We start from the raw sequence: 23,242 nt of genomic DNA, 5'->3' as shown, positions 1-23,242 counted from the left end.
CAGCGTCGGAGTGAAACACTAGTCAGGGTGTTTATCTCATTCTGTGGGCCCCCCCCGAGATTTAATTCTGTGCGTGTGTGTTGTCGTCATGCGTGTGTGTGGGAGTCATATGCAATATCCCGGTAATGAGCCGAGAAGGTTTCCTCTGTAGGGACGGGACGGGAGGGTCCTGCGGGCCCTCCGCTGTGTCTCTGCAGGTGAACTGTCCTCTGCGTGAGGAAGACACCGGTAAAGCAGAAAACATGACTTTGCATATTGATAGGCGTGTTTGTGACACCGAGGGCAACAACACGGAGACGGAACCGATTGAATAATTCATGTGATTAATTATCTGAAAGTGTTGCAGCCCGCTGAAGAACTCGGGAGGCGGGAATCTAACAGGAAAGAAGGTGCTGCGAGCTGAAAAACACATCAAACCCGTGACTAATGATTGGATATTTTTTTTTTTTTGTCATTTTATTGTTTAAACACATAACGGTAAGAGGAGAGTGGGATAAGCCAGACATCACATGCACAAAATATATCAAAACTCTCTGCAGGGAGACGAGCGTGCGCTGCTGCCTCCTCTCGTTCACGGGGCGGGTGGAGACGGTTAGAGGTAAAGCCCCTCCGGTGTGCCCTCCTGCTTCTTGTACAGGACGTTTTCCTTCGACTTCTTGAAGTCTTCGTTGGTGACTTTCATGCGGCGCTCTCGCAAAGCCATGAGGCCTGCTTCCGTGCAGATGGCCTGCAGGACGAAACCAGAGGAGGAACAAGCGTCAAAGTTGATTTCAGCTTTAATAAACGTGTTTGTAGAAGAAGGGGGGGGGGGGTGGAGAGGGGGGAGAGAGAGAGAGACAAAGACACTGAGCTCTCTGTGGAAATGCAGCGAAATGGTTGTGATGGCTGTGGGAACAACGAGCTGCAGGAACAATGCTCTGCTTTGTGTTGACATGTAGCTCAGCTTCTGTGTTCAGCTTCCCTGCTTAACAGGCTGAACTGGCAACTTGTGCAAAAAATTCAAACCGCTTATTAGCAGGATTAAGAGGAACTCTACAAAAGTATGTGACAAAGCTGTGCTGTACTAAATATATTAAACTGAAACATGAAATCTCCAGGTGTAATCCTGTCACCTGCCACACGAGGGCAGCAGAGCCGAGTCGGTGACCTAAATGTGCAGTGAACACTTTGGATCGGAGCTTTTTGAGTGGAGGACTTGGGTGTTCATTAAATGTTGACATGAAAATCATTTAGAAAATCAGTCCCCGCTGGTTTTCCTTCAAACGGCTTGGTCTCGGTTTTTCCCATTCTGCTGAGCCACAGGGAACGGGCTCGCTGCCAGGACCTCACATAATCAATAAACACTGCAGTCACAGAAGCAGGCCAGAACGAATGAGGAAAACAGGACACGGCTCCACCCCGCAGTTAGGCTGGACAACCCCAACGTCACGCTCAATTCACTCTGACGTTGAGTCAGTGTACTCGAGCACATACTGTTACATCTGTGGGAGTACAAAAAAGAAGAAAGACCTCTTGTTTGGTCCGGAAAATATCGCATCGTACAGATCCTTTCTGCCGGGGGAACGATGTGTCCGACCTAAAAGTTGCTCGTACTTTTTGGAATTTGGCTCCAGACGACAAAAAAAACATTTTTCTGCAGATGAGAATGAGTCCCGCTCTCACCTTGATGTCTGCTCCTGATAGGTCATCTTTGGCCAGAATGAGTTCATCAAGGGTGACATCGTCTGCTACTGTCATGCGGCTGGTGTGGATCTGGAAGATCCTCCTCTTGGTCTTCTCGTCCGGCAGAGGAAATTCGATCTTACGGTCGATTCTCCCTGAGGAGGACATCACACACTGGTTGTTTACCTCTGCTGTGAGGAGCCTCAGCAGACCGCAGCCAATTAGTCTCACTCAAAACCCGTCTAATCAATGAACAGCAACGCCCCAACAAATCCAGCATTAATCATATTAGGTTGATTAATCAAAAGTTCAATATTTAGGAAAGCAAATAAGGAAGCTCGTCTTCCCCGGACTGTCCCAAGCTTTTACAGTAAATGTTTTAAACTGAAGATCAGTTGATCATACGGAGTGAATCTGTTGGCTGAGGCAATAATGAATTGCAGTATGTTTTAATAATGTGGTTTTCATCCAGATGAAATGTAAAATAGTCTTTTTAAGGTTTAGAAGATACTTCAGTGAGGACCGATGTTTTAGGAGAAAAAAAATAAATAATAAAGAACATCAATATTCACTCTCAAAAGCAGAACAAAAATCAGACATTTCAATGTCCACTTCCTGCCATGACTCGGCAGAATACAGCCATTTCCCGAATGCCAGCGAGGGTTAGCGCTCTGTGACCGGGTGACTCTGACTGACCGGGTCTGATGAGGGCTGGATCCAGCGTCTCTATCCGGTTGGTGGCCATGATCACTTTAACGTCTCCCCGCGAGTCGAAGCCGTCCAGCTGGTTGAGCAGCTCCAGCATGGTCCTCTGGATCTCCCTCTCACCGCCGGAGTTCGAGTCGTACCTGCACAGCACGCACAGGAAATACAAATGTGGAATCCACAACGTCTGCAGAGCACTGTTTGTACAGATCAGAGCAAATCAAAGCACTTTAAAGAGGAGTCAAAAGTTGTTTATGAAAGAGTTTGAATTAAACAACTTAGTATTAAAGACAAAACAACAGGGATTAAGACAGTTTAAAACGTGAACACAATAATCTAAATGAGTAAAAGAAAGCAGCACGTCGAGCTGTTCTCAGATCAGCGGGCAGATCGTTCCAGCTCGGAGCACAAACAACAAAGGTTTTCGCCTGGCATTTCAGAACAACTGAAAGAGTCCTTTTAAAAGGACCCGAGCTCAGACAGGCCACCGACGTAGCGACTTTAAAACAGAAGTCGTGTCTTATTCTCGTGAATAACCTCTTGGCTGTTTCTGAGGCGCTTGCATCTTGTCCGTGTGGGCTAAAAAGTCTATTTTTACTCCTACGAGCGCATTCATTATTTAAGTTAGTCAATATCCAGCTACCAGCTCCTCTCGTTCAAAATCAGAGAACGACCAATACACACCACGACTGTCTTCTTACAATTTGCTCCAGAAAGGAAAGAAAAACAGACAAATCAGACTTGTGACTTTGTGCAGAGCTCCGACACTGAGCCGTTTCTGCTCCCGGAGAAGCAGCCGGAGCTCCAGCACTGACCCGCGGCCGGCTGCCCAAATACGCACACAGCTGGGTGAGACGTGTAAGAGGATACTGAAAAGTGATTAAGTAACTTGCTCTCTTTAACAGGCTTTCAGTCAGAGGACGGCAGCAGTAAATCAACCGGCGTCACGACTGTGCTGTTGAGCCTTGAATAAGAATCAAACTGTAAGAAGACAGCCGGTTATCACGCGTCCTAATCCGACACCTTGAACATCTGACTCATCGCCGCCGCCGCCGCTCTGATCCTTCTCTGCGTCTTAACGGTTTGAAGTGGACCCGCGTGTACCTCTTGGTGCCGATGGCGTCGATCTCGTCGATGAAGACGATGGAGGGCGCGTGTTCCTCTGCCACCCTGAAGAGCTCTCGCACCAGCTTGGGCCCGTCGCCCAGGTACTTCTGGATCAGCTCGGAGCCCACCACGCGCAGGAAGGTGGCCGACGTCTGATTGGCTACAGCCTTGGCGAGCAGCGTCTTACCTGGTAACAGAGGGGAGAGATCAGTAAGTACGTGTCCGCATTTCCAGATATTTTTTTTTAGCATGAGAGTAGAATTTAAAGAGTTTAGGACCGGGTGAAGTTGGTCCCTCCGAACACCGCTGGTTTTTATTCTTGCTGTCTGATGTCCATTTGATTTTTTAATAATTCTTGGTGGAGCAGAACTGCAACACCTGAAAGAGCTTTTCCACTAAATTACTCCGTGACCCATGACCCTGCATCCATTTGGAGGCCTTTCAGTAAAAGGGCAAAGAGCTGGTGAACAAAATATTATTTCCTGTGACATCACGGAGACAGTTTTCATTTTCCATCGCTAGAAATGTTTTGTGGAGAGATGACAAGGTTTTTAGGAACCAAACGACACCCTGCTAAACTTCATATTGGATTAAAAGTCACACGCATCAGCTCTGTGCCTTCATATCTGCATAGTTCACCTCCAGAGAGGCTTCCTGACATTCACATTAATGAGAAGAAAAAAGGACCTGGACATTTCTATATATAGCAAACAGCATATATAGTATCCCAGTGGAAAGGCACTAACAGATGTGCTTTCTATTTTTACACATTGGTTTTATGTACAGCTGTTGGAGTAATAATTGTTTACAATAATTGACACAAACTCAACTGCTATCTCTCAATACAAAGGACCACACTTTTTTTTTTTTTTTAAATCACAAACTAAGTGGTACTCTTGTATTTATTTATTTATTTTTTTTCCAATTAACAATAACTAAAATGTGGTAAAGGTTTAAAACAAAGCAGTGTGTCCTCTGCAGACACAAAGCAACACTTCTCCCAGGAATATTCTAAAAATAATAATCGAATAGAATGAGTACTTCAAATTAATGAAGAAGTGAGAAAAGTAGGAGACATAAATAAGCAAGAAAGGATTAAGTACAGACTTAATTTAAGGAAGGTGACCAAACCTGCATCAAGTACATTCAAACACAAATACCAATCCGCTTAATAATGACATCCTCATAACAGACGTATGATCTTTCTACATATTCTTCTCAAAAACAGTAAAAACAAATGAAACCACTGACATCCACAAAGATTGAACCTCAAATTTAAGTTTCCCTTCAAGAGGGAACTAAATTGTATTTCTGTTCTATTCTGTTTGTTAAAGCCGTGACCCGGAGCTCTTCATAAAAGTTCGACTGAAATTTGCAGCTTCCCAGTTCGCTTCCCTCACTCGTCGTCGTCCACGAGATCTTCTTCAGAACAGATTATAGGTGTGAATTTGTAAGCGGGTGTTTTCAAATGTCGACGATGACAAGCTCTTCATCCCATTTGGATCAAACCACCCGCACCAGAATAAGGCCGAGTTTCTCTTTTTAGAAATGCTTAAGGTGTCTTCTTCGGTCATGACTCTGACTGCTGAGCACTTTTACGTGCAGCAAGCAGCGAGAGGCTGCAGCAGGTTGGTGACGGGCTCGCACCTTCCCTGTCGTGGTGCCCTTTAAAAAAAGGTCTGTAATGACAGAGTGGAATTTGGCAGCGATGACACTGGAGGCAACTACACCTTTATCTCTGGATTTAATTCAGAAAAAAAAAGACTTATCAATGTGTCTGAACTGGAAACGGATAAAACCTGTATTTTCTGTCCCTGCCGTACCGGAGCCGCTCACAGAGTGGAGCCGTTTCTGATGCCCAGATTTTATCCAGTGACGCCAATCGACATCGATTTTGGGCAACAATGGAAAATATTGCACGGAAAACAATCTAAATCAGGTTTTGGATACACAGACAATGTGTTCCAGTAGGATACAGGGATTATTTATTTAGTCTTTTCCTGGGATTTTGATGACAATATTAAAAACATCGCAAATTATTAGCCCTTTAAGGTACAGGCAAAATATGTATACAATATACAAAATATGTACATGGGAATAATTCTAATACAACATTAGTTGTACCATAGACTTATCAATGTTTCACAATAGGTATGAGATATAAAATATCTATTAATAGATGATTGTTTTTTGATAAATTCTTAAAAGCGGCAGTATGAACAGTGGCATCACTTTTGTTCAATGTTCGGCAAATGTTGTGAAAGCATTACAATACGGCCATATTACCCTACTGCGTGGTTTGAGGCAGGTTGGTTGGATTCAAGCTTTCTCAAACTTTCTCTTGTGTTGTTTGTTCTGTAAAGAGTCCGAAAAACACTGAAATATTGGATGTAATGAACTTACCTGTGCCAGGTGGTCCGTATAAGATGACACCTTTGGGGGGCTTAATTCCCATCTCCTCGTAATACTCTGGATGTGTGAGAGGCAGCTCCACCGACTCCTGTTCGAAACAACAGGAGGCAACACAATTAGAGTTTCGGAAAAGATGGTGAACCAGAACAAATAAACAACATCACCGACCTCAGTTTTTGAACAGAGATTTGCTCATTTGGTTAAACATCAAAATATACATGCTGTGAGTCAGCGTGCGCTCTGTTGTACCACACTGTATACTTTACCTTAATCTCTTGGATCTGATTGTCCAGTCCTCCAATATCAGCATATGTTTCTTGTGGGGCCTTTTCCACCTTCATCACTGTCACCAAGGGGTCGGTGTCATCCATCAGCACCCCAATCACAGCATGAACCTACAACAAACAAACAAACACAAACACACACACACGACAACTAGTGTGAATTTTTACATCAATTAAGATGTGTGGATCAAATGATGTGGAACCTAGATAAATGAATAGTTGAGCCGTGATGTAGTTGGTTGAGAAACACAACTGCAAAGCCACAGAACTAATTATTTCCACGTTATTGTTTTCAGTAAAATCCGAACACAGGACTAAATTTGACCTTGTGGTTGAGCAGGACGGAGCAGCCCGGCTCCAGCAGATCTTTATCCACGAAGGACAGGATGCTGACGTAATGCTCAGATCCCACTGAGGTGGAAACGATGGCATGGTTGTCATCTATGATCTCCTCCAGAGTGCCTACTGACATGGGGGTCCCACGCAGGTCGTCCACCTTTGACCTCTCCTCCTGTAAAAAAAAAATACAAGAACAGAATTTTTGTACCTTCATTTTTTTTTTTTTTTTTTTTTTTTTTTAGCCCATTTAACATGTGGCAGAGAAGGATGTGAGGATCTTAGTGAACAAAGTCTAACCTCCTGTTTCTCTTCCAGGGGCTTCATCTGCTCCTGGTTCCTGATGAACTCCTCCTCCATCAGCAGGTAGTCTTTGATCCGCTCCTGCTTCAGCAGCTTCAGGCGGCACTGAGTGTGGGGTGTGACTGCAAGACACACACATGCAGGTAAACAACAAAAACAAACAAACAGAAAAAGGACAACACCAATTTGATTCACGCACTAACACTTTACCATCGTTCACATTAAACACAATGTCAGCGTCGTGCCTTTTCAGGTCATGCTACTTTCTCGGACACTCTATTCTTATTTGAATAAAGTAATCTGTCTCGCTAATAGAAATTCAGGGATAACTGCCTAAGAGGATCCCAAATTGTATCCAGTGACACACAGATCAAATGAAAGATGTGAGCCAAAAAATTCAAACAACTACATGCAACCAGACGGGTAAATATTTGTCCGCGGTGTATTATTGTGTCACTTCTTTACCCAGAGGCAGTTTGCTGGCAGCATCTGGTCCCTTGGTCTTCTTCTTTTTCTTGCCAACTCTGGTGGGAATCGGAGGCTCGTACTTCTTTTTCTTATCCTTCACGTAGCACAAATAGTGTCAGAACAAGCAACGGTGGCAAACGTCAACTACACAAACGATATTCTATCATGAAGCACGATATATTGAGATTGGATCATATCGTGATACAAGACTAGATTTCATCTTAAAGTTGGAGATATAATATCTCATGCGAGGTCTTTTTCTGGTTTTTAAACGATGCATCGCAGTGAGGTGATCTGAACTTACCAGACTGTTGTCTACTGTTGACTTTTACACGCTTACTGATTATATCCATATTACTGATGACTACTTATAAAAAAAAAAAAAAAAAAAAAAAAAAAAACCTCGAAGTAAATATCATGTGAAAGCACCAATAGTGACATACATATAACGTCTTTGTAATATTGTCTACACGATATCGTGTTATGCGACTTTGTCCATCACACCCGGCCCTGATTTAACCTCACATTGGATCAAATAAGGAGTCATCATCAGAGGGTATTAAAACTGAGCCGCATTAAAGGACCGAGTTAGATGAAATGCTCACAGGTTAGCAAACACAAGCTGCGTCATTCCCACCTTGTCATCCTTCTTGCCTCCTCCGGGACCGTGGCCTCCGCTCTGGCTTTGACCCTACAAACACACGGACATGTGCGTTTGGAGATCAACGTCATTTCAACTCTCACAGACGAGATGATCTATTTCCATACGAACCTCATCAGCTGAGCTGTTTACCGCGATCAGCTCGTCGCAGCGCAGCTAGCTTAATTCTACTACTTGGCTCGTATGAATGGAAACGAAATGGTTTTCACAGTGACACCGTCATCCACGGAAAAACAGCACTAACAGTAAAATAATAAGGAAAAGATGTGACTGACAAGAAAACGACGGCTGCTGCCAACTGGGGGGGGAACAAAAAAAAAAAGAAGCTAATGCCGCTAGCCTCAGCTAATAGTCGGTAAACGGTCTTTAATTATTTGGTAACTTCACAAATGAAACCTAAAACCATCTGAAACTACAAAGCAGTCAGAACGCCACGCTTTCAAGCACTAGGAGTAAAGCAATATTAAGAATAATAGATTTTAGCAAAATAAAAATACGAGCCGGAGACAAAATTGCTTGCTCACTTACCATTGTTGCTTGTCGCTCTGAAGTGACGTCAGAGGGTACGGCAACCCTGTAGGACAAAAAAAAAAAAAACAGCCAGGAAAATATGCCACCTGTCGCTGGTCGCAAGTGTCGAGGCAATACTGCCCAGTTAAAGTTATAGTTTTCTTTTTTTTAAACATTTGAACCTTGTTTTGCACTTCTTACGACGATCTAGTTGTCTGCTGATTGTGTCCTGGAGTGATGACGTTCCTCACTCTGACTGAGACAAGACAGAACAAATCATTTTTTAAAGCATAATTTAATGACATTAAAACAGACTGCACCGCCTAAACTAGATAGAATTGCCCGGTTTTGTAGAGTTTAAAAAAAAAAAATGCTTACTTTTAATTGTTAATTAACTCATTTCAACATGCATCACGTCTTGATGCCTCATGATTAACTTGCACTTTATCTCACATTTTGGGTTATTTTTTGTAATACTGTGAGCCTTCATTTGAGCAAGTTACTGAGCAAACTGTGAGCTGAGTCCTTGGTTTTTTTCAAGAAAACAGAAATTGAGTTTATTGTATGTCATGAAGATAATAAAATAACACGTGTGATTAACACAAAACACTTACGTGAAAGACACAAACTTAATACACCTAGGTCGACTGTGATGACTTTAAGGACACTATCCTTGGTACTGGACAAGTGGAGTGAAGCTGCAGAAATATTTTTTTTGCTTTTGAACAACTGCAGTCTTCACTCTGCATATGTTTGAGTACAACATCATGTGCCGCCTGGATCTCACAGCCTGGGTTTTCACAAACAACCATGTAATTGGCTGGCCTGCTGTTTAGCCTCCTCTGTCACACTCAGGCACATGATATATCAATAATTATGTGAACCCTGACAATGTATTGTATCCATCCTAATTAAATAATGATGGTAAATTAGCGAATTTTGTAAAGCTACCTTTAATGGCCATAATAATCAAATACGCACCTATTCATTTCATCCCCACTGAACCATGAATGATGGCGTTACACTACGGCCATCACGTCTGCAGCAGTGCGGTGACAACAATACTTCTCAAATCCCACGACATCTTCCATCGGAGTGTGTTTCAAACGGGCTCCGACGCTGTGGAGACGACGGCGGTGTCAGTAACTCTCTGGGAGCTGTCGTGACTCACGAAATATAACAAAGAGTCTTTGTTTGACTACGTCGGTGTCACACACACACACACACACACACACGCACGCACGCACACACACACACACACACACACACACACACACACACACACACGTATTTGTGCACACGCAGAAGCAAACAAATAAACAGGAACACAGACATTTGTTCAAAGCTATTATTATTCGTCTTGGCACAGCTTGTCTGACATATTCTCTGATTCTCTATCTGGTGTGTGGTTTTTTGTGTGTGTGTGATTTAGTGTTTGTCAGAGATATTTAAAAAAAAAAATGTCCATTCTGTTATATGATTTCAGTCCTTTATTTACATCTGTGCTCATTTCTACCTCTCTCCTGTAAATTAACTGACCCACTGAAAATGTAGCTGTGTCCCTGTTGAGAGCAAAATGCTGAAAAATGCAATGGCTGTCATTGGTGGATCACAGGCTCAATCACTTTTGTGTTTCTTCATTTGTCAATAAATAGAGACTTAACATACGTTTACTTCAAAAAACAACAACCAAAAAGCAATTATACTTCAGCAATGGCCCATATGGAAAAAATATTTTCCAAGCTTCCTCCGTGAGCAGAGTTGGGATGTATTTAGTCATCATAACACTTTGACAGACAGTCAAAGTTTTGAAACTTTGTAGTTATTTAGTGACTGTAGTTATTTAATACGTTTTTGTAGTTATTTAGTGTTTCTGTAGTTATTTAGTGACTCTTTGTAGTTATTTAGTGACTCTCTAGTTATTTAGTGATTCTTTGTAGTTATTTAGTGTCTCTGTAGTTATTTAGTGATTCTTTGTAGTTATTTAGTGACTTTTTGTAGTTATTTAGTGACTTTTTGTAGTAATTTAGTGACTCTTTGTAGTTATTTAGTGACTTTGTAGTTATTTAGTGATTCTTTGTAGTTATTTAGTGACTTTTTGTAGTTATTTAGTGACTTTTTGTAGTAATTTAGTGACTCTTTGTAGTTATTTAGTGATTCTTTGTAGTTATTTAGTGACTTTGTAGTTATTTAGTGACTTTTTGTAGTTATATAGTGACTTTTTGTAGTAATTTAGTGACTCTTTGTAGTTATTTAGTGACTTTGTAGTTATTTAGTGATTTTTTGTAGTTATTTAGTGACTTTCTGTAGTTATTTAGTGACTTTTTGGAGTTATTTAGTGATTCTGTAGTTATTTAATAACTTTTTACAGTTATTTAGTGAATTTTTGTAGTTATTTAGTGACTGTATTTATTTAGTGATTCTTTGTAGTTATTTAGTGACTGTAGTTATTTAATAACTTTTTGTAGTTATTTAGTGACTGTAGTTATTTAGTGTCTTTTTGTAGTTATTTAATGTCTCTGTAGTTATTTAATAACTTTTTGTAGTTATTTAGTGACTTTTTGTAGTTATTTAGTGACTCTGTAGTTATTTAGTGATTCTTTGTAGTTATTTAGTGACTTTGTGTAGTTATTTAGTGACTTTTTTGAGTTAGTTAGTGATTCTGTAGTTATTTAATAACTTTTTGTATTTATTTAGTGTCTCTGTAGTTATTTAGTAACTGTAGTTATTTAATAACTTTTTGTAGTTATTTAGTGACTAGTTATTTAGTGTCCTTTTGTAGTTATTTAGTGATTCTTTGTAGTTATTTAGTGACTCTGTAGTTATTTAGTGATTCTTTGTAGTTATTTAGTGACTTTTTACAGTTATTTAGTGAATCTTTGTAGTTATCTAATAACATTTTGTAGTTATTTAGTGTCTGTAGTTATTTAGTGTCTCTTTGTAGTTATTTAGTGACTTTTTGGAGTTATTTAATGTCTCTTTTAAAAAAGTTTTCATAGCATGTGACTAAAAAAAAAGTGCTCCCAATGTGTAATGGCTTTAACCAGCGTAAAACAAATATTCAGTTTTACCATCCTTTAATTTTTCAAACCACAATTTCAAATGAAGTAAACAGAGGACAGCTTTTCAATCTTGCCAGTTAAAATGAAAGTTTGTTCTTTTGATTGAGTTTTATTAATGCTGCACGCCATCTGGATCACACCTCCCCCTTCTCAGTTTATGCTGTGAGCTGAAAATGATTTGGCAACATCCAGGTGACTCACAGATACAGAAGTTCTCTGTCAACCACCGGAAAGCAGCCTGATGACCCTGTAGAAAAATATGGCATCATATTTTTTCTTTGCAGCTTGTTATTTTATCAAGGCAACACTAAAGAAGATTCCCTCTCTGCTCCTGTTCTCTGGAAATCAGACGCAAATCCGTCCAATCCATAAAATCTCAGCTGGTGACATCAGAGGTGGAGCCTGGAGGGTCCTTACCCCATAATTTCAGCGTCCTCTCAGATGCATGTAGAAAGAGAATGAATATATACCAAGCATAAAATAGTGTCCACAAGTCATTTTGCCTCGACTGCTTGTAGGTTTCAAATCTGGGACACTGCATACACGTTATTAACAATCTCATCTAACTGCCTCCTGTCATTTTTGTTTACTGTTCTCGCTGTGAGTAGACTACAAGAAAAAAGATGAACCTAACACTGCCGAGCCAGAATCCAATAAGGACAATACCAACCGCCTGCAGGCCTGGACAACAACCAACCGTTAAATGTCCTCATATCAGCATTTGTGCTTGGATTAATACGCAGCAAACCCCAAAGTAAACAGCAACGTCACATAACAGGTTTCACTGCAGAGTCCCCGACTTGACATGCAGGCGTCGGGTCTGTATGGGTTGTAATGAGGTTCTTTTGATGGGGTTGGGGGTTTGTCTTCTATTTGTGGTGATAAGGAATAATAGCAGTGCCAAGGACAGAGGCTCTTGACTTGCAATATGGCTGTGGAGCATTTGTCTGAGCCGTTAATGGGCTGATTGTAAATCTTCTGCATTGAAGGTAAACATACAGTTATCCAGGAATCAGACTCTTTTTTTCACCTTCGGAACACCCAGCTTTTTGTATTGATTATTGTTAAGACACAAAAACCAAGAAAACACCCACTTTATCGAAGCAATTTTTACTCTTACGAATATTTATTACAGCGACAGATAGAGTATGGGCTCGGGACAAGTCATCGTGAGTATTGCAAAACACTGCAGATGAGTGGAAGTTGCTGTGAGGTGTGAAGTAGCATGTAGTGAGTCAGGTTTGTAAAGCTGAGATACAAGGGCTCTCGGCAGGCTTTTTTTTATCACCATGGAAACTGGATTTCTCATGGGGGGGGGGAAGCATTCCAGCACTCCGATTGTCCAGATGTGAGACTCCAGCAAAACTATCATTCATGTAGCCATATTCTTGACAGGAAAGTGGGCTGATATGGTGTTTCACTCTACGCTGTAGCTGCTGGGTTTTAACTTTTATTCTTGGACACCAGATCTTTTTTTTTTTGGTCAGGAAGGCAGTCCTCGGTGTTACTTTGTCCTCACTACTTATACTTTTTCTATTGCGCCTTTTGTGTCCGTTAAAAGGGATCCGCAGCGTTTCCCCCCTATCTGTCCACGCTAGTCTCTGCCAGTCGGTTATTCATGATGCCGAGGGCGCCCACGCCTCCCGAGAAACCGTTCTGACGTGAACTGGAGCTGGACTGCCGCGGGTGCCCGATGGCCATCTCCGAAAGCTGCTTCTGCATAATAGCCAAGTTCACCTACAAGAAAGAGAGAAAGAAATCGACACTTCTTAAATGAGCATATCTGCTGCCTGTGCTTGAAAGTGGTAACCTGTAATGTGCCTTACACTGCGTCGGCAGCAGGTACGTCTGGTCTCACAGGTGTGATATAAAGCGAGCAGATGGTATTTTTTGTCCTCTCTTTTAGTGTGTCGATGTAAGAAAACAAAAGGTGATGAAAACTGAACAAGTGTGACCGAAAGCAGTTTTTTTTTTTTCCCTCACACAGAAACCTTTCCCTTTCAGTTTTTACACTATAATGCAATGTGCATAAAATGTACACAACTGATGGGAAATGCAGTTTAACAAGTGTTGGTTTGAAAGTATGATTTTAGCCACATTGAATGCACGACTCCATGAAATATAGTGTAGATCCGGGGTTCAACCTTTTTTCCTCTGAGCTACTTAAAATGAAAATAATATTTGTTCACATAGCTGAGCTCCACCAAACTAGCTTCTTTTAACACACGCTCAACCAGTTGCTACTGGTAATAGACCCATGGTATATGCAAAGCCACACAGGAGTCTACTGACTTTGATGAAGTCAGTCAGGTGGATTGTCTTAACAGATATTGATGCAATTTGTTACAGACCTTTATGTTCTGCTCAGGATGAATTTTAATAACTCTGCCTGATATTTAATCTCAAGTCTTCATCAGATCGAAGTTATCATTTTTCCAGGACTTTGGATTTATAGTACCAGCTGTATATCAATTCGGATACGTTTAGTGTGGAGGTTGGGAGATGTTGTCCGTGATGGAGAGGAGTTTTAACACCATCTTCCTCTCTGCTACTGAATCGAGAAGGTCCAGCTCCTCCCCCGGGACCAAGCTGGCCTTCTGAATCAGTGTGTTGAGTCTGTTGGTGTCATCTAAGTTCAGTGCAAAGTGCAGAAAATGGCGCTGGAGACCACAGACTCCTAAAATATTTAGATAACTCTTCGCTTTCCTTTGTGTTTGGTAGAATTAGCTTAAGTTAGCACGATGCACTAATGAGATGCTTAATCATCTTCCGTCTCTAATCCGTGTTAGAATAATGCTACAGTGAGGTCGCATGTTTCACGCAGCTTATTCATCTTGTCTGATCAGCAGGGTTGTAGATATGGAAATGTATGGACAGCTGACATCTCATAGTGGCTACAAGAGCTGTTGAATGGGCAATAGGGACGGAGTAGGGCCATTAGTATTCAGAGAAATTTTGACACATATTCTGAGTGTAGCCTAGGAAACAGCAGCAAAAAATAAACGTCTGCCTGTGTAGACAGGAGGCTCGTATCGAAATATGAATCCGTTTATTAAACCTTTGTTAAACTATCATTGATCATTAATTACTCTTCTGTAATGTTTGACATTAAATATTAGAATATGAGTTTTAATAATAATCCACATGTGGTGATTGTGTGTGTCACATATGGTTTTATGGATTAAGAATATCTTCATGGACAATGGTGCTGCAGAGATTTAAAATGATGGTGAGGACTGAGAGCGGGGTGAAGAAGGAGTTAATGACTGCAGTAAGCACGACGACAGGGAAACTGGATAATTGACTGAATGTTCCTTCTGCTGCTCATGTGAGTAAATCTTATTACTGTCTGAAATAGCTGCATATAATGTGTTTAATAACACGCGTGATGACGTTACACAGGTGGCATGTCACACACGCTGTCAGACACGATCTGAAGCTCTCACCTTGTTGGCTGCCAAGAAGTCCCTCATGGAGATCATCTCCCCGGACATCCTGCGCCCGGTGTCGGTCTCGCTCTCGTTGATGGCGTCCGTCTCGATGGAGGGGTCTCTGCGGGCGCGGAGGTGGCCCGGAGCGACCACGTTTCGTCGTGGGTGCCGGTGCGGGTGGTGACCCCTCCTGGGGAAGCAGCAGCGACAGGGGGCCTCCAGCCTCCTCAGCAGCCAGTTGAGGACCTGCTTGATGACGATGGAGATGACGTTAAAGAGGGAGTAGATGCAGCAGACGCCGGTGAGGATGAAGAAGAAGTTGCCCAGCCGGTACGCGGCCGTGGCGTGGCCCTCGTAGACGACTCGCTGGCTGCTCACCATATCTCCAAACCCAATGGTGCTGAAGGCCACAAAGCAGAAATAGAGTGAGTCCAGGTAGCCCCAGCCCTCAGCTGCTGAGTACATCAGCGAGGCGCAGCAGGACACCAAGACGGCCGCCGCTCCCAGAATGAGCATGACGCAGTAGACTGAGGGCTTCCAGCCAGCGAGATCCTCCCCTTTTACTCCCCCAGCTCCACCTGCCCTGTTCCCCTCAGAGACTTGACGTCCATTTTGTGGCAGCACAGCCTTGTTGCGGCGCCGCTCGTGACAGGACTTGAGGACCAAGGCGATGACGGTGATGACACGCTCCAGAAAGAGGTTGAAGAAGAGGATGGTGGCAGCACAGCCGAGCAGGCCGTAAAACATCAGGAAGACTTTTCCTCCGATGGTGGCAGGAGTGGTCATCCCAAAGCCTGGCACACACACACAACGTTCAGCAGTGAGTAGGAGTCCATGTGGTAATACTGGTATCATGACAAGGTAGAACCAAGCGGCAAGTGACGTCACCCATCGGTTTGTGAACGAATGAAACCTTGAGTTCGGATTTTGGCCGTCGCCATCTTGCTAGTTCGTAGCAGTTTAGAGCCGGTAGTGACCATATTTGGACGAGCTGGAGGGGAGCGAGCGATGGATCTGACTCGATCTGATTGGAAATCCGAGGACACTAAGTCCCGCCTCCCGACTGCACCACAGGACTGTCAATCAAACAGACACGCCCTCCAAAAACACATGTTTTTAAAGCTCATTTTCTAATTAATGACGGGATTATTTTCAGATGGAACGCCAGAAAAGCGACTTTAGCTAGTAACACCGAAATAACTCGTGGAAAAAAAATTATTGACTGAGAATTTTATGACCAGTTGAATGGGTCTACGGAGCCGGAGGATTTTTGGAGCCAACCCCTAGAGGCAACAGGTAGTACAGCTTAAGGCATTTCCGCATCGGCCTCATTTGTCAGACCCGGAAGCTACGTCCACTTTTATATAGAGTCTGTGGGTAGAACAGGTAAACATCAAGAGGTGAGGTTCAACTTCAATTCTCCAATTTCTTGTCCTCGCCATCTAAAAATGTCTTTGAATAAAAACACACTCTCATGCAAATGAAACTCAGTCCTCGAAGTAAATCAGTGGATTACTTGTAGAGGACACGAGAGTGCTCATCGCCTCCAGCTGATTTATCTCTTCAACCCAACTCACTTTCTATCTGTCACCATGAAGATGGCCAATTACTAATCTCTTCTTCCACTAAGTGACAATTGTACTCTGGCACTGTGTTGCCATTGGTGACATGTTATCTCTTCTATATCAGTCTCTTTTATTTTGTCTGTCACTAATTCACTTTAACATTCACTATAAGAGATAAGGGTTTCCAGTCAAAGTACAGCAATCAGTTTGCCGAACATCTCGCTATATTTTTCAAACGAGCCCCTTCACATCTCAATGTGATACATTTTCTGGATTTTTAAAGTTTGAATGTATTTGACTGCTTTTATTCAGAAGAGAGCTGAGTTGCCGTTTCTTAAGTGTGACTTCTCCTTTGTCTCTTCTGAACTGGCACAAAATGGGAGTAAGAATGAGAGGTCTTTTATTCAACTGCATCTGTGATGTCTCCTTTTCATCCCTCATTTAACGCTAAAAGCTCATTGACGTACCGTCTGTCTCTCTGCTCTCCTTTTTCACTTCAATGATGGCAATTTGAATCCTTGCCGCCATTTTTTAGGTCAATTTTACCATTTTGTGGTGTGACAAATATTTTGTTTTCAGGGTGTAAATGAGAGAGAGCCCTTTTCACGAGATAAAGGTAAATGTTACTCTGTCGACTGTCCTAAAAACATACTCTGCATCTTGACTAATTGCCGTTGTGCCAGTTAGAGGGAGCGGCTTCTTGTGGAGGATTTGATTGCCTCCACATTCAAATTGGTTCTCGAGGTGCTAACTGAGCCGCAGTCTTCTTCCGAGCCTGACGATAAAGCCAAACGGGCTGGATTTTATGGATGTGTTTTTCTTGCCTTCTTGTTTTGGGAGCCTGGTTAAATGTGAAGTTGATGAGTCATTTGACCATATTAATGAAATATACAGGAACCAAAAGAAAAGAGGGATAATAGTGTGAGGTAGGTTCATTATGATGTCTGTGTCAGGCTGGCTGGAACAAAAGCGCTGAAAGTGGATGGTGTCAGTGGGGGCGCCAGGTTGTGCTGCACAGCTTTCCTTCTAAATGCAACTTTAATTAAGCAGGAAAATAAATCAAAACATTTAAAGCAATTATTTGTCTTTTTGGGAATTATGGTTCTTGTTGAGAGTCATATCAGAATAATGATACAACTTTTGTTCGTATAGTAAATATGAAGCCGCAGCAAGCAGCTCATTAGCCTAGCTTAGTTGGTACTTTTGTTTTCTAAAATTGGTCCAACATCTCGAAAGCTTACATATAAGTACAGTTTATTTCCTCCACACAATATCCTCAGTGTAAGAATGAGTCTTTAGGAAGCCATTATGTGTTTAGTCCTGAGTTTTACTGGTGGCAAAAGGTGCATTTTGCTACTTTCGGACAGAGCCGAGCCATCTCCAGTCTTTGCACTAAGATAACTGAGAGCGAGGTTTAGTCTTAAAGAGTTTTTAAATTGAAAGAAACTGTTGTATTTTACCACCCTTCTGTCTTCAAATTAGATTTTTTTTTCTTTAAACAATGTCTTTAATGTTACTTAACATAGAAATAACAAAATATTTGTGTTTATTTCACCTTTGTTTCTGAGAAATTGTGTTTTGTCAGTCAATCTGACGCGCTTGATGTGTATAAATACTACGATACCCATGAGCCTTAGCTTTGGTTCCTATGGAGAAGAGTTGAAGTTGCGCACATTTGCGTGTTGAATTCAGAACATTTGTAGTCAATTATCAATCCTATAGTTGCGAAATTGACCCAGAATCATAAGTAAAGTTTTTTACGCTGCATCTTCATTAATTAACTAATTAATTAAACTTGGGAGTTGTAGTTAACTGCACACTCTAATTTTTTTGGCTTTTAAAAAAAACAATCAAAGTATAATTTATCTTCTAAAGCAGTTTTTCAACTGTTGTACTGAGTAGTGTCATGTCGCTCCGAGCAGCAGAGAGCTGTGAGTCAGGCATGTCTCTGACAGAAATGAATACTTGTTTATATAATGGCCACCAAGGGCCCCTAAAATAATAGAACTCCAGAACAACTCTGAAGGCTATTTAATGTACAGATGTCTTCACCACAAAGCCAATTGGTGTATTCTCTAAAATGTCACATGATTGCTTTTAATTTGAAAACCAATCAATGGACACTCTCATCACATTTGTCATTTGGTTACTTCAGATAATAATCAGTCTGGAAATAACAGTTTTGCTGCTCTCTGAAGTATTGACGTCAGTGGAACTCTAAACAGGAGGATCTGCATTTGATGCACTCGTACACATACAGGACACCTTTGACATTGACTGCGTGCGTGCTTATGTTCTCTGATACTCTTAAATGTACTCATCCAAGCTGTGACACACACAGCACTCTCGCAGCAGATGCAAAGTGATGTTCATGAAGGGCTCTCCCCCTAAGCCATATACTCACTACAAGAACAGAGAGATGAGAGTGTTAAATAAAAGGAAGATAAAAGAGACTGTTGAAACTGATGAAACTTAGCATAAATTAAATATTATAAAATCAGACTGTTGACTTGAGAAGGCTGGATTCTGGGTCAGTTACAGCAACAATCATCAAATGATTTCATAATTATTCATCTGTCATTTTTAAGATCAGAGATAGAGAGTGCAGTCTTTCTAGAATGAAATAGCAGCTGCTGCATTACTGACACTGTTACAACCTCCAACTGCACCTCGTAGTTGTTGAGTCAATCATCAGGAAGCAAACAGAACAAAGATGTGTCTTCTACTTGAAGGAAAGCCGTGACCAAGTTTGTAGTGAAACTGCTATGTTGTGCTCCTCTGTCAGACTAAGCCCACTGAGACAGTGGAAAGAGAAGAAGAGCTGCTAGGGACAAACATCAGGAATCAATTTTACGATCGGCTGTGTTTTTAGGCCACTATTAATCTCCAAAAACAGTCTTAATAACCTAAAAGGGATGAAGTTGTAATACAATCAGTCCTGCATCACTATACCTCTCATCCAAATTGTGATAGCCCGTGGCAGCTATCTGTCAGAAGGCCTGTCATGGATCAATTCACTCCAATCAAGGTGTTGAAATGGCATTAACCATCAGGTACAGAGAAGAGGGAACGGTGTGAGAGTGTGGAAGCACCACTCAGAAGGGATGTCGCTACAGCACAAGCTCAATAGTTCCCTTTCTGTGGAAGTAGCCTAATGACTGTGTTTCTGTACGGACACTGATGACTTAAATGCTCGCAGACTGTCCTGCACAACTGAAATTGTCAAAGACAAATTTTGCTCCGAAACAGATATTAAAATATTTTTCTTTTTGTAGGTTCACTGAACCCTTTGTTCAAGCATTAGCTTCGTCAGTGTTTTCCCTGGTTTTTAAAGACAGCACTGATGTGAAATAGGTCATTTTGCTTACTATATTGCTGCTTACTAAGTTTCATTTGCATCTTATAAAAGTTTGATTAAACCTAACTTGGCTGCTAGCAGCCTTTCAAAATATAATACCATGAGAGCAAAAATAATTTTGTAGTATTGTAAAGTGAGTAAGAAATGGCCTTGATGTTGGAGATTTTTTGTAAAAGGCGGAAAATAAAAGACATTATTTGTGGTGTACTGTCAAACTGCAAAAGGAAATAAGAGCACACAACCCTCCCAAAACTTAAAAACTGATAGAATGGGGATACGATATTAGATTTTATAAATATTTTCTGAAAGAAGTAATAGATCAGACAGAGAAATATATTTTAACGCAGTTATTAAACGCCCATCTCTCCACCTCACCAATGGTTGACACCACTGTTCCCACGAAGTAAAAAGCGCCGGTGAAGTCCCATCGAGGTCTGATTGTGTCCACACGGATCCCCGCCACGTTCGCCTCCTCATAGTTCCTCAGGAAGTTATGCAGGTCTTTCTTGCTCAGGTTGTACTTCTGGCTGAAATGCTCGAACCTCTGCGTCCAGCGCTCCTTCGCCTCTCGCTCCTTTGGCTGCTCCAGCGCCGAGAAGACGGCGGCCCCACAGAGGAGATAGACGACAATGAACAATGCCAGCAGCAGGAACCGAGCGTTGTCCTCGTTTATTGGACCGGAGCCGCAGCAGCAGCCACTCCGACATCCCATTATGTTGCTTTTGTCACCGTGGTGGAGCTGCAGCGAGAGACCTGTGGCATGGTGGACTCGAATACAACGCACTGTCCTCGGAAGAAACGTTTACATGACAGCATATTTGGGCGAAAAAAAGTCCTGCGCGTTGCAATTAAAATGTTAAGGCAGGTTAAAATCAAGTCGTCCAACGCCGTGGATTTAGCATTTTGCTCACGAGCTGCTGAGTGCAGTCCAAGTCCAAAACGTTCAGCCAAACACGCTCTTACGACTTCTCAGTTCATGTACACCGGTTGTACTCTGCACAGGTCTGAGTGGCCAAGGTGCTCGGAGAGGAGGTGAGATACGCGCAGCAACCTGTGGATGCGGAGTCGTGCTGCTGTGCTGTATAGCGCTGCTTCTCCGGAGGAGCACCCACCCCAGAGCGCGCGTTTTACGCACCACAGACTGACCACCTATATATGGTTGAAATTACACCCTCTGTCCATTCAGCATCACATGCGAAGTCCATCCTGCCCAATCTACCAGTTTCTGTAGTAATTTCCCGATTTCATTCTGTAAAAGGTATCATAAGAGCCGAATCTGGTAATGAGCTCTGAGGTGACCTGTTATGTTCGACCTGGTTCCAACTTCAGAGGTTTGATTCTGACAATATAGAGGGCGTTTGCATAGTAAGATCAATATCACTTGACCTTTCCGAGCTCTGATGAGGGATTCATGCTCCTGCCTCTGCTTACCCGGGGACGAAGTGAGCAAATGTCAGAACGGCACGACGGTTCGAAATAAATTATTCAGGATCACTGGGACAACAAAGGAGCTATTTCTGTAAAATTGGGGAATTTAACAAACTGATGACCGTTTCAGCACCATGGACAGAGCAGCAACTTTCTTCCTGTAACCTGACAGAAGGTTTAACATCACAGGAAAACAACTAAGTGCTTGATTAATGTAATGATATAACCAGTGTTTGAAAATAGAAAAGTACTTTGCCACCACTGTTTATGAAATTAAACCTTCACAAAGGAAGCCAGAAAAAAAACAAAAAACAAAAGGTGGTTCAAAATTGTGTACTTTTTGTAGCTACTTTAATTTAGAGAAGTGCAGGTTGTGTTATTATGATTGCACAATGTAGGAACCATCTGCCTGTGGATAGCAGCTCATCAGTTTGGACTATTACCTGTGATTTTTCAAACTAGAAGCCAAATGAAAAGCCCTCTCTTAATACTCTTAATACCACTGTACAATACATACAATACTTTGTCATACAACACTGCGCAATGCAGGGAAATCAGATCTGGTACTGTTAGAATAGTATAATTTAGTTTGGTGTAATATAGTACAGTTTAGTATTGTGTACAGCACCAGTACAATACAATGGTGTGCTGTAATATACTTTACTTGTGTGTATTGTGCTGTACTAGTATACAATAGGCTGCTGTACTTTACTATACTATACTATGCTATACTATATTGCACTGTACTATAATGTACTATACTATACTATACCATACCATACTATACTACACTATACTATACTATAATATGCCACTCTACACTGAACGATCAACATAGACTTCAACCACAGCTCCCACACTCCTAAACGATGACTATTTTTTTATTTGGCTCTAAATTTACTGCTAAAATATTTTCCTGTAAATATCCCTCAACACTAAAGCACAACCAGATTATTTAATGAACTTGCACCCCAGGGACTGAATATGAACTGTTCCCTTCAAAGATTTATGTTTCACATTGCTCACCGTGGAAACTGAAAGCTCTTCCTCTCCACGTGTTCCTTTGAATCAAAGCACAGCCTGGTTTTGTAGAAGTACTTGTTACTCCCGTAGAGGTGGCCTCCCAAACTGAATGCCTCCCTCCAGCACTTTCACACAGAGTACTAACAAATATAGAAAATATGGTGACTGAAAATTCCGAGTTGCAGCGTTAGATAAAAAAAAATCATAAATATTCTCTCCACTGCACAATCTTCTAATCCACACTCATCTGCATTTCTAATCGTGCTCTTCCAGAAGACTTTCATTTATTTTTAAATACATCTAGTGATTCTGATTTAACTTCCTGGAACTAGACTTTGTTGCCAAGTAATCGTAATAGCTAGCTCTATGCTACGTAAAATATTAGATCATTTAACCGTTGTGGTCTCACTTTATGAAGCATGGGAGAGGAGTGGGGCCATAGTTGTTTTATTATAATATAAATTACAGTGGGTCGATGGATATTTAGTTAGCTCCTATTTCATTTGAACAGCTTCCATGTAAGCCTGGGTTCCATGCAGATGGTCGTCAATTCTTTTCAGATCAAGCAGTAAATCGTTCAGTAGTAATCCATGACTGTATAAACTCCACCCTCCTTCTGATTTAATTGTAGTTTGTTCAACCTGAATGTAGTTTGAATTCATAAACAGGGGTTTTACTAACAGAACTTTACACTATGTGCTCATGTTTGTGCATAAGATAAGAGGATATTAAGAGGATATAAGAGGATATTAACTGTGACAGAGTCTGGGCATTCACAAGCATGGGCATGCATGCATGTTAAAGTATTATTAATGCATACACACACACACACACACACACACACACACACACACACACACACACACACACACACACACACACACACACACACACACACACACACACAGACACAACCTCACGACTTGT

At 41.6% G+C, this 23,242-nt stretch overlaps 2 protein-coding genes across 4 annotated transcripts; both read right to left on the bottom strand.

Annotated features, from left to right (window-relative positions):
• Nucleotides 1–435: 435 nt before the first annotated feature.
• psmc1b (proteasome 26S subunit, ATPase 1b) lies at nt 436–8,512 on the bottom strand. Its single transcript, XM_069158631.1, has 11 exons — nt 8,467–8,512; nt 7,915–7,968; nt 7,275–7,371; nt 6,807–6,931; nt 6,496–6,681; nt 6,153–6,281; nt 5,878–5,974; nt 3,472–3,661; nt 2,359–2,510; nt 1,663–1,817; nt 436–727 (listed from the first exon to the last, which is right to left on the bottom strand). Exons 1-11 carry the CDS (start codon nt 8,467–8,469, stop codon nt 593–595), a joined length of 1,323 nt encoding a protein of 440 aa, XP_069014732.1. The 5' UTR covers nt 8,470–8,512; the 3' UTR covers nt 436–592.
• A 1,422-nt stretch (nt 8,513–9,934) lies between these two features.
• Nucleotides 9,935–21,109, bottom strand: kcnk13b (potassium channel, subfamily K, member 13b). Of its 3 annotated transcripts, none has more exons than XM_069158629.1 (4): nt 20,240–21,109; nt 15,320–15,735; nt 14,957–15,190; nt 9,935–13,247 (listed from the first exon to the last, which is right to left on the bottom strand). In XM_069158629.1, the coding sequence occupies exons 1-4, from the start codon at nt 20,574–20,576 to the stop codon at nt 13,092–13,094; spliced, it is 1,143 nt and encodes a 380-aa protein (XP_069014730.1). In that variant the 5' UTR covers nt 20,577–21,109; the 3' UTR covers nt 9,935–13,091. The 3 variants fall into 3 exon arrangements, with proteins under 3 accessions (XP_069014730.1, XP_069014731.1, XP_069014729.1); XM_069158630.1 differs by having other exon boundaries at nt 14,957–15,187; XM_069158628.1 differs by having other exon boundaries at nt 14,957–15,735; nt 20,240–21,107.
• Nucleotides 21,110–23,242: the final 2,133 nt, after the last annotated feature.

The sequence above is a fragment of the Embiotoca jacksoni genome, unplaced genomic scaffold (genome assembly GCF_022577435.1).
Source record: "Embiotoca jacksoni isolate LCO1_2020_lvr unplaced genomic scaffold, fEmbJac1.0.p SCAF_23, whole genome shotgun sequence".
Taxonomy (NCBI): domain Eukaryota; kingdom Metazoa; phylum Chordata; class Actinopteri; family Embiotocidae; genus Embiotoca; species Embiotoca jacksoni.
Note: the sequence above shows the minus strand (reverse complement) of the source record. Positions and strands in the feature narration are given on the sequence as shown.

Bases quoted from the DNA above. Each gene is read 5' to 3' on its own strand.
- psmc1b (XM_069158631.1), bottom strand. The intron at 6,282-6,495 runs GTCAAATTTAGT...TGTTTGTTGTAG, and splicing joins CCGTCCTGCTCAACCACAAG to GTTCATGCTGTGATTGGGGT. The intron at 3,662-5,877 runs GTAAGTTCATTA...CTCTGTTACCAG, and splicing joins ATACGGACCACCTGGCACAG to GTAAGACGCTGCTCGCCAAG.
- kcnk13b (XM_069158628.1), bottom strand. From the start codon at position 20,576: ATGGGATGTCGGAGTGGCTGCTGCTGCGGCTCCGGTCCAATAAACGAG. The intron at 15,736-20,239 runs GTGAGGTGGAGA...TGTGTGTGCCAG, and splicing joins AACAGTGGTGTCAACCATTG to GCTTTGGGATGACCACTCCT. The intron at 13,248-14,956 runs GTGAGAGCTTCA...TCTTTCTTGTAG, and splicing joins ACTTCTTGGCAGCCAACAAG to GTGAACTTGGCTATTATGCA.